This window comes from Cornus florida, unplaced genomic scaffold, assembly GCF_030987335.1.
Source record: "Cornus florida cultivar Cherokee Brave unplaced genomic scaffold, ASM3098733v1 CherokeeBrave_3.0.0_Hap2_Chr03, whole genome shotgun sequence".
Classification (NCBI taxonomy): domain Eukaryota; kingdom Viridiplantae; phylum Streptophyta; class Magnoliopsida; order Cornales; family Cornaceae; genus Cornus; species Cornus florida.
In genome coordinates this window covers 30,826,418-30,837,175 of record NW_026775573.1, presented here as the reverse complement: position 1 = coordinate 30,837,175, position 10,758 = coordinate 30,826,418, and the positions used below count along the sequence as shown (strand labels likewise).

Below are 10,758 nucleotides of genomic sequence, written 5' to 3'. Positions count from 1 at the left end.
ACGAACACCTGAAAAATAATGGTGGATTAGGCCCACAAACAAGTTCTACACTACTACAATCCAAGCAGTGATTCGATACACGTATACATCCTAGTCAATCCAATAATAACTAGTAGTCCATATATATATATATATATACACACGCACACACTAAAGGAATCTCACTAGACTATAGGGTTGCCTCAACCTGAATATTAGGCATCATGCAAAACGCACATATAGTGGGCATGAGTACCTAGACCTATTAGGGCATACAACTACACTATATCTAACTACACATCCCTGGCGATATATGCGCCCTAACCACTGATCTTGAGACTCGAGCTCATATCATGGCACTATAATTATATATATATATAATCTAGTATAAATTAATCCTCTACAAGTAATCATCTATAAGTCATTCAACTTGTTCAGCTGACTTGACTTGAATATAAGTAGGACTTAACATTTTAGTTAATCAATTCCCTTATACAAAATAGGTCGGACTTAACTGAGAAGTTAATCCATCCCTATAATGCCATCGTCCCATACCGGTGCATTAAACCACACAATCCAACAATTGATGTAACAATTAAGGAAATACATTAAACAATCCAGAAATAATCATGATAATATGATATCAAGTTATCACATAATAGGAATGACTTATTATTTATTTAAGTTTCCTATATCATATGTCCTACACAAACTGAATTTTATGCATGATGATATTTTATTATACCGTCGAATAAGCATTCTCCATATCCATTTCATCCTACACATTTAATCTCAATTGCCAGAACATTTTAAAAGATTAAATCCATTCGTTTATTTAAAACATTCAAGTAGCAAACATCATTATGATCGAGTCTATTTAAATTTATTTAAACTCAAACCTAGTTCCTATTTAATGTTCAGGACCCTTCAAAATCAACAGGAAGTAATACTACGCTGTTTACGAAACTTCTCCAGGTAATGCTCGAGCTTTTGTCCTAAATGCTCAGGCACCCTGTTCAAGGCTCGAGCATCCTACTTCAGGCTCGAGCTTTTTATCCTAATTGCTCGAACTTTCCTTCTCAGGCTCGAGCTTTACATCCAATTGCTTGAGCTTTTCCTTACAGGCTCGAGATTTCCTTACATGGCTCGAGCTTGGTCCCCAAGGCTCGAGCACTGTATCGACGACTCAAACCCTGTTTATGCGATTCAATCTAGAATTTTACTGTGAATTCATTCCTTATTTGTTTCAGGAATCCTAGGCATGTTTCTACGTTCCATTAATCCTCAGATATGAAAATTACATAATTTAAACACGTAAGAATCATAAAACAAACCAGATTAAATTCATGAATTAACAATTCATACAATAAGAACACTATGAACCAAATTCATAAAACCTATGTTCTAATCCAATTAAATATGCATAATTATTTAGTTTTATGTGTTTAAAATTCCTGGAATCTCCTAGGCATGTATAGAAACACAAATCTAAGGGAGAGAGATAGAAGAAGAACTTGCCTTAAACTTTCGAATCGAAAGTTAAACTTCTTCTTCCTTGATCTTCTTTTCTAAAGGGTTTTCTCCTGATTCCTTCTTCTTCCTCCTTCTCTCTCTAACTCATTTTCTCTAGAATATATTACGTGAAATATTTCTAGCCCACTTTTTTACAACCTATAGCTATGTATTTATAGACTAAATAAAATAACCCTAATCCTTTTTCCAATCCAAGTCAACTTAAAAAATTAAAATTAAAATATTAACAAAGTAACGTAAAATATGTTACGTATATAATTTATGTAAATCCTTATTAAATAAATAAATTATATACATCCCATTATTTATTAACAAATTATCTAATAATACTTAAGTTACCATAATATTATAATCTATGTATATTTTTATTATATAAATATATAAAGTAAATACATTAGATTAAATATTAATACCCAAGTTGTCATAAAAGTAATTTATAAATTACTTTCCCCTTTATATGTATATACATATATCTCTCTCTCTCTATATATATACATATATATATATCTCTCTCTCTCTATATATATACAATTATCCATGGGTAATTATCCATACCTATTAAACCTCTTATCCAAGTAGTCCATAAAACTTAATTTGTTGGCCTATTACTACTAACCATAACAATAAAATAAAATAAAATAAAATATTTAATTTACAATTAATTAAAATTAATCAAAACACTATTTAAGCACATAATCTAATTAAACAAATAACACAAAGACACATAATCCAAATAATCAAGTAACACTTAATTCAATTAAACACATAAGCAAATAACAAAATCAATTAAACAATTAAAAATATAATTAAAACAAATACATAAATACTGAGACTATCCTTTTAAAATTAGGGATATTACAAAAATACCCTTTATTTTACATTCTTTCTCTAACCCTACACAATTCACCTATATCCTCCAAGGTTCACTTTTAGTTCTTTTCGCACTTCCTCCAAAAGAGGAGGTAGTGGCTAAGACTTGTTTATTTGTTTGCACTGTTGTAATTCTTTATTAAAGGATAGGAGTCCATCGGTAAGGATTAACGTCCATACACTGGGAGAACCTTGGTGGTGTTGATGATGTAGAGAAGACAGCTAACAGTAGTGGCAGAAGGTTACTGTAGAGGGCAGCGGCTTATTTGATGCTTATCGGCGTCAGAGAGTTGGTGATGATCGCAGAGGGTGTGAAGAAGACTAGAATTACTGAAGAAGAAGGTGATGCAGAGCGCGTGAAAAGCATGTTAGATCTACTTGTAGTGGCCCGTGGAGAGTGTGAAAGTGCATATGGTGGTGATATGAGGATGAAAACGATCCAGTTCGTTGCCACCACCTAATCGTCGTTCTTCTCTTCACCGTGGGTAGGGTTAGATCTTGCTTGGTGGTTTAACAACTTGCTCAGCCAATGTATGGGTTTGTGGGTATGGCGGTGGTTGTGGTGGTGTGTGTGTGTGTAGGTGCGACCGATTGTCTTCTTTAACCCTGTGGCATTGTGCGTGTGGCGGTGTGGGGTGTGGCGTGTTTACGTGTAGCGGTGGATATGGTGTCGTGGGTGGTGTGGCGTTGTGTTGTGTGGTTGTGGTGATGTGGGGGTTGTAGCTGTGTTTGTGATGGTTTTGGCGGCGGGTGCGGCGTGTTTGATTGTGGCGACATGCAGTGGCTGTGGCGGTAGCGGTGTATGGGTGTGGCGGTGGTCGGTGAGAAGAAATACAGAATTTTGATTAGGGTTAGTTTTGTCAATTAACAGATTCAAGAATAAATATGACTTTTGAAACCACATGGGGTGTCAATATAAACTAGTGCGTTGACCGATCACTGAGTGGTGTTAACTCAAAACTCAAAAGGTGTGAGTGCAAATTACTTTAAATTTTATATAGAGATTTAGAGTTTAGAATTAGAATTAGAATTATTATTATTTTCTTGGATAATTTGTTGACTTTATATGCCTATTAGAATGAGAGTAGTGATACTTATACCCGAACACTTCTTTATTAAAAGAAGTGATACTTATAGCTAAAGACTTGCACTAAATTGCCTAAAATAAATTTTAATTGTCTATTTATACCAAATACAACTAAGTGGAGGGTTCCATTTATTTATTTGTTACATAATTGACCAATTAAAAAAGTATGTCTAATAATTCACTGTAACTATTTAGTACAAAAATTATTTTTCTTAAATTATTATTATTTTACAAGTATATAACAGATTAGAATTATTAGATTTTTATTTTATTTTTATTATTATTGGTATAACCCATCACTCAAACAAGACCAGTATGTTTAATAATTCACTGTAACTATTTAGGTAACTATTTAGTGTAAAAATTATTTTTCTTAAATTATTATTATTTTACAAGTATATAACAGATTAGAATTATTAGATTTTTTATTTATTATTATTGGTATAACCCATTACTCAAACAAGACCTTCTCTAGATCTAGTCCCACCATTGCTAATTTGCGAGGGATGGGTGCTAATTTGCGCGGGTTTTGAAGATCACAACCCTCCATGGCCGCAAGAGACCACCAATCAAAGAAGCACTCCATTTTCTTTTCCTCAACCTGCTACAGCTACTTCCTCTTTCTCTCTCTACTCTGCCTCGTGTCTCTCTTCTTCTCTTTCTCTCTCTTCCGATATTCGTCCACCGTCACCCTTCTCTCTCCCCACCACCGTCACCGAAGCTTCGAATCTGAACAATCCGAAACGAAAACGAAGAACGAAGCATTGAATGAATCACCGTGCGATTACTCCGATGGAGAGTGGATCTACGATCCTACAGTCAGATCTTCGCGGTATGACAACACCTGTAAGGAGATATACAAAGGTTGGAATTGCATTGGCAGCAACAAATCAAACGGTCTTGATCTCATCAAGTGGCGGTGGAAGCCCAGTCACTGTGATCTCCCGCCGTTCGATCCACTTCGGTTTCTTGAACGCTACAGAAACACCAATATTGGTACTTTCTCTCTCTAGCACTAATGTCGTCATATACATTTGGTGCATTGTATATAACTTGATGTTTTTGTTTAAGCTGATAAAATATTGTTGTTTAGGATTAATTAGGTTGTTTGAGAACACTATTCATTACTTAATTCTAAATAAACTAAGTAATTATTCAATCAAGAGCATTTGATAGTTCAATTCATGACTTAATAATGTAATTTGAATACCACGCAAAAGAATTAGTTCCAATTCAAAGAAGTAAATTTTATATAATTAGACTTCATTTAACGCTGGATGCTTAAAAGTCAATGAGGTATAGAAGAAGTTCTCAATTTATAATTAACATTTAAGTTTTCAGTAATTAGTTTTTAGTTTTATCAAACATCAACGGAACTGAGTAGCTATATATATATATATATATATATATATATATATATATATATATATATATAATATTTTCTGATTATGTGATCTGTTTTCTTTGTAATTTTGTTTATAGTCTCATGGTGCTGTTTGTAGACCTTAAGAATTTTTAACAGTGCAGGGTTTGTTGGTGACTCGTTAAATAGGAATATGTTTGTTTCTCTTTTCTGCACTTTGAAACGAGTGTCTGCTGAAGTGAGAAAGTGGCGTCCCGCTGGAGCTGACCGTGGCTTTACCTTTCTTCAGTATAACCTTACCATTGCGTATCATCGGACCAATCTTTTGGCCCGTTATGGTAGGTAAGCTATGTTTGATTATACTAACATATGGTAATTATGTGATATTCTTACTGAAGACATGTTGCTAACAGATATCTGCACATCTTATATTTCTTCACTTCTTTAGATTTGGACAAAACTATGATTGGGCATGTATGCTTGTCGTTGGGACTGGTTAAGGACCGGAGATTTTTTATTCAACCACATTTATCAATGAGCCTATGGAGAATGTCTTTTTAAAGTAATTTTGACTATTGCGGTTGTTCACGTTTTTCCATTTAATTCATAATAAAATTCTGTTGAAATAGGTCAATTATCCAACTTTTACAGAACTTGGCCTCACATAAGAATTTGGTTTCATAATCTGTTGTTTATCACCTTGGCTGGACTCTGGTTATAGTAGAAGGTTCACTTGTTGATGAACATATAATTCATATGACTATTACGACATGTTCACTGTCAGCTGCTTTGCTACAAAGTAGAAAGTTGAGGGTTCAAGTCCCCATAGGGGCAAAGTGGATGTGTGAGTTTCAAATGGGAAAAAATTACACTACTTTTTGTTGTAGCTGCAGTTCTCTAAGAGATTGTTGCAAAATATTTAAGCATTGTCTGAGGGAAGCTACCAAATTCTAAGGTTTTAGACAATTTATATACGATTATGTATTTCCATCTCCTCCACCTGCTTTCCTATATGACCATATTTTATGGACAGGAATTAATTTATTATTGTAAGGGCCTTCTAGATAGAGAGCTGGATAATGATAATGACAGTATATACTGAAGATGTGAATTCCTATTGGATAGTATGTTGTTTAATCAAGACAGTATAGTAGAAAAATTATGCATCAGGGGCCTCTCAACTGCTCTGTAAATTGTGACGAAGGAGCGATTCTTGTGTATATTACTGGACGAGCTCAGAAAACATGATATTCTGATCAGATGGTTCTATTCTCAAGAAGTAATGATTCTGTTTGTATTCTATGCAAAAGATGGGTGGTTAACCCGTGACCATATTCCAAGCGGAGAAATTTTTTTCCAGATGGAGGAAGGTTATGTGAATAATATTTTCAGGTGCAGAGGTTTGAGGTTTCTAAGTGATCCAATTCAAATCTTATGTACGTGTGCTTAGCTCTTGAGAGGATTTGAAATTTTTACTGGTATTGTTGTGCCGGATATTTGACCCTTATTCATGAAACTTGGTTGGTGGTCAAAAGAATTATATGAGTTTGAGGAAATCATAGTTACTGATTTGTGAAAATAGCAAATCTTCACATGGATTTGATTCATGGGCATCATTTTAATGGAATATAAAATTTTTGCTGGTATTGTTGTGCAGGACATTTGACTCTTAATCATGAAACTTGGTTGGTGGTCAAAAGAATTATAATTATTCAACTTTGAGTTTGAGGGAATCATAATGGATTACTGATTTTTTACTTAATTTCCTCTGGCATGATGAGTGAGTCATTCTGCTAAGCGTCTTGATGATTTCAGTTGTGCTGTTATGTTATCATGGAGCTGGCGCATGATGTCTGGTTGACATGTTCATTAAACTTCTTTTTGCTAGAGAAAAAGAATGGTGATTGCATATAGTATTCCTATCTTCTTCTATGTGCATTATGGACATTAAATTGTGTAGACTTTCGTTACTGATATTTTGTTGGATCTATTATATGGTGCGTGTTTAATTCCTTAGTTTGTTGATTTGGGCAGCCTTTATGTAAATTGTTTTATGTGTTAAATCCGTCTAATGTTGGTATTCTTCATTTCTGTATTTTGTAGGTGGTCAGCCAATGCTAATGGCAGTGTATTAGAATCTCTTGGATATAAAGAGGGTTATAGAGTTGACATTGATATACCAGAAGGAACATGGGCAGAAGCACCAAGTTTCCATGATATTATCGTCTTTAACACAGGACACTGGTATTGTTTTCCTCTTGCAACCCTATATTACATAGGTTAAATTGCTGACTTGGAAATTTAGGATGGCATTCTTTTTTTCTTTATACAGTTGGCAAATGCATACATCTTGCTTAATGCAAAGTATCTTGAGTTGTATTTATATGGTAAACTAATGCTAGACCTGTGGACTGTCAAGTGCTACTTGTATGCATCTACCACATTGAGAGAGATGTGTCTGCCAGTTCGATTCTCTATCCTTCCCTATTCGGGATGGCACATTTTCTTCTCATTGTTGCATCAAAGCTCTCAAACCCCTTGGAGGGGAAGTGAGAGGGGTCGGTATATGAGCCATTGAAAGATTTTTATCTTTGAATCCCACTGGAAGGAAGGTGCATGAAAAATTGAATTATACATAAATGGTTGTAGCTTCAGATGCCCTGAAAATGCTGTAGTGTGTTTGGAAATGATCAAAGTGGTTGAATAGGGGGATCACTATGACTATAGCCCATGTTTAATTAACCAATTGCGAAAAACATTTATTTGATATTATGGATGACTGCTTATGGAGAGACCATAAGTGACATGTTTCATAATGCAGTGACATTTACCATTGGCTTATGTGGCTATATCTTGTTTGTGTTGGTAACGAATTCTTGTAGTATATCTTCCGGAGTAGTTATTTGGATGTATGATTCTTATTTCAGGTGGTGGGCTCCTTCAAAGTTTGACCCTGTCAAATCACCTATGCTTTTCTTTGAAAAGGGCCTGCCTGTGATGCCTCAAATACCTCCTCATGATGCTCTCGAAATGGTTTTAAAGCACATGGTATTACACCATTCTCCCTTTTAAAATTCTGAATCAGATATTAGAAAATCTCCATATTGACTACTTGTATTTGGGATTATGTTTATGCTCTAAAGAGAGAGACTTTACCGGACTTCTTGTACTTCTAGTCAATACTTTGCAAACTTGAGATTTTAAGTCCACAATAATAAATAGGGAAAAAGTCCACCATAATGAACTACTAGAATTCCTTCTATTGGAAGTTTGTTTAACAATATAACAAAAATGTGTTCATATTGTGCCATTTACAACTTGAATGTCATAGTGGGATTTAAATTGCAAAGTTGAAGTATTTTGGAGTAGCAGCAATCATGGATTGATTTGTTAATACATTTTAAAGTAATTCTTATAATTGAAATTGTTTTCACTCTGTTGACTGAGGCCTAGAGTCTTGTTTAAAGGCTAATAAAGTTTCTCTTTTATAGGCCAAAATTAATGTTATGATGTTTATGTTATAGAAGGAAAGCCTGAATATAGGCAATCAGAGTGTAGAAGTTAGTGCAGATATCTTGATATGGACTATTGGGCCTGAAGCATGTTCTTTTAATCACCGCACATGATCGCATGGCACACGTTTTTTGGTTCAGGACCAAGGACTTGATGGGCTATGCCTAAAGATCATCAATTAGGTTGGTTGTGGTGTGTCACCACCTACCACCTACTATATATTCGATCAAGGTTGTACCAGATCAGTTGAGATTATGGACCATTTTTATTGGTTTTTCTTAATAAAATATCGGACCACCTAAATATCACTTTCAAATTTGATGGTCAGAACTTATCAAAAAAAAAAAATTGATGGTCAGAAATACCCGTTGCCCTAGTTTTTGCCGTGTTGAGCTTATGTAGGTTGTATGTTTGGTTCAGCTATTTGTTTGTCATGTGTGCTAGATTGGGCATCCTTGATACATTCTGATCCTCAATCAGTTTCATATTTAAATCCTCACTCAAGAGCTGAGATGACTGCAAGAATGCAGAAAATCAGACTTGTTCAAATGAATATGGAAAATTGGTCTTCCTTACGATGTTAATGACAAAAGCCATATTATAGGGTCTCTACCGTTGGGTGTGGCTATGTGCCAAGTGTCTTAAGTGTTTATAAGATGCACAAATCTAAGGACGTGGCACTGCTTAATATTTATATATTCTCTCTTATTTTCTATTATAAAAATGGTGTTTTTATGTAACAGAGTGAACTCCACTCATTTTGAAGCAATAATGTAATAAGAGAAGCACAATATGAGAGTTATATATATGATTATGTTATAAATTTGAACCACTGGATATGCTTGCTAGGTGCTTAATATTGAATTTAGAAGAGTTTAAGTAACACAGGACAAAAGTGGTTCTGAACTGGTTGTGTATTGCTTTCAGTACTACTTTGGAAAAGTAGGTCCTGGAAATTATTTTGGTAATGCATTCTGCTGTCAATTGTAAATGAAAGTTTTCATTTAATGAAATGAATTGGGGCCATTTGCTAGTTTGTGGTTCCAGGATTTATCCCAAATAGAATTTTAGGGATGAGAAAATGAAAGGTGGAAGAGTTCTGTAAGAGTTTAAGGGGCCAAAACAGTGGTGTTCCCCTTGACTTGATGGATCTTAGATGCTAATATGAGAGTTACAAATAATACTGTACTGTCTTAACTTCCCGGGGGGGTCGATTTGACTAGAATTATTTTGAACTTAAACAGATGATTTACAGCTAACCATGCATGCCTTTAAAATTTATTGTGTTGATTTCATTAACTTTTATATGCTTTAAAATGTTAGATATCATTTGTGGAGGGAAAAATGAAACCAAATGCAGTCATATTCTTCCGGACACAATCCCCTAGACATTTTGAAGGAGGTGACTGGAACCAAGGTGGTACTTGTCCGCACTTGCAACCTTTGTCGCCGCCACAGGTAAATCTCATTACATCACTACAAAATTTCATTTAACTTTGGGGCTTCTCGATTCACTCCCGTTCTTCAACACAAAAACTACAAGATGTGGCTTTGAATTCCGGATTCACTTATAGGTTGAAGACCTTTTCTCAGTGAAAAATAACGGAACAAATGTGGAGACGCGGCTCGTAAACAAGCATCTATACAAGGCCCTCAAAGGCTCCAGCTTCCATATACTGGAGATAACTCACATGAGTGAGTTCAGGGCAGATGCTCATCCTTCCACAGCTGGAGGAAAGAAACATGATGATTGCATGCACTGGTGCTTACCTGGAATTACTGATATTTGGAATGACTTGTTTGTTGCACATCTAGGCAACATTATTGCTAGGAACTGAAGTGTGATTATTTTTTTGTTCTTTATATATATATATATATATGTATGTATGTATTATCGTTATTATTATTATTATTTTTAAAAAAGAACCATGCCAGGTGCAAATTTAATTTGGGTAGCTAGGTTATATATCTACGGTTTAGGTTGATGGCTGCATATGTTATTTTGTAGTAACACCTTTATTTTACAAATATTGTGCTTGTCCCCTCGTGGGATACGATTGGAATTTAAGTGTGCTTTTCTTGATGCGATGTATTAAATCACTTGAAATTATTGTATGAGTAATTATTATGAGAAGAAATTCTCCCTCTCCCTCACACGCAATGTCTTTCTGTTCAAAGGAGATTAATTTGACTTGAGACTTTCATAAAGGGGAAGTTTTAAAAAGTAGTGTTGTTTCAAAAGCTAAATTCATACTAATTTGATGACATTCTTCATTAAATTTGCATAAAATTATTTTTAATTTTTAAAATAAAAAATATTAAGTAATTTTAGAATAATTTAAATAATTTTTTAATTTGTTATGGATATATTGCATAAAAATTAAGGTTTCTTTTACTTTAAGTAATTTATTAA

At 34.3% G+C, this 10,758-nt stretch overlaps 1 protein-coding gene across 1 annotated transcript; it reads left to right on the top strand.

Annotated features, from left to right (window-relative positions):
- The first annotated feature begins 3,921 nt into the window (after nt 1-3,921).
- LOC132300139 (protein trichome birefringence-like 13) lies at nt 3,922-10,455 on the top strand. The gene is made up of 6 exons (XM_059797104.1): nt 3,922-4,465; nt 4,997-5,174; nt 6,936-7,076; nt 7,760-7,880; nt 9,669-9,803; nt 9,920-10,455. Exons 1-6 carry the CDS (start codon nt 4,018-4,020, stop codon nt 10,181-10,183), a joined length of 1,287 nt encoding a protein of 428 aa, XP_059653087.1. The 5' UTR covers nt 3,922-4,017; the 3' UTR covers nt 10,184-10,455.
- The last annotated feature ends 303 nt before the right edge of the window (nt 10,456-10,758 follow it).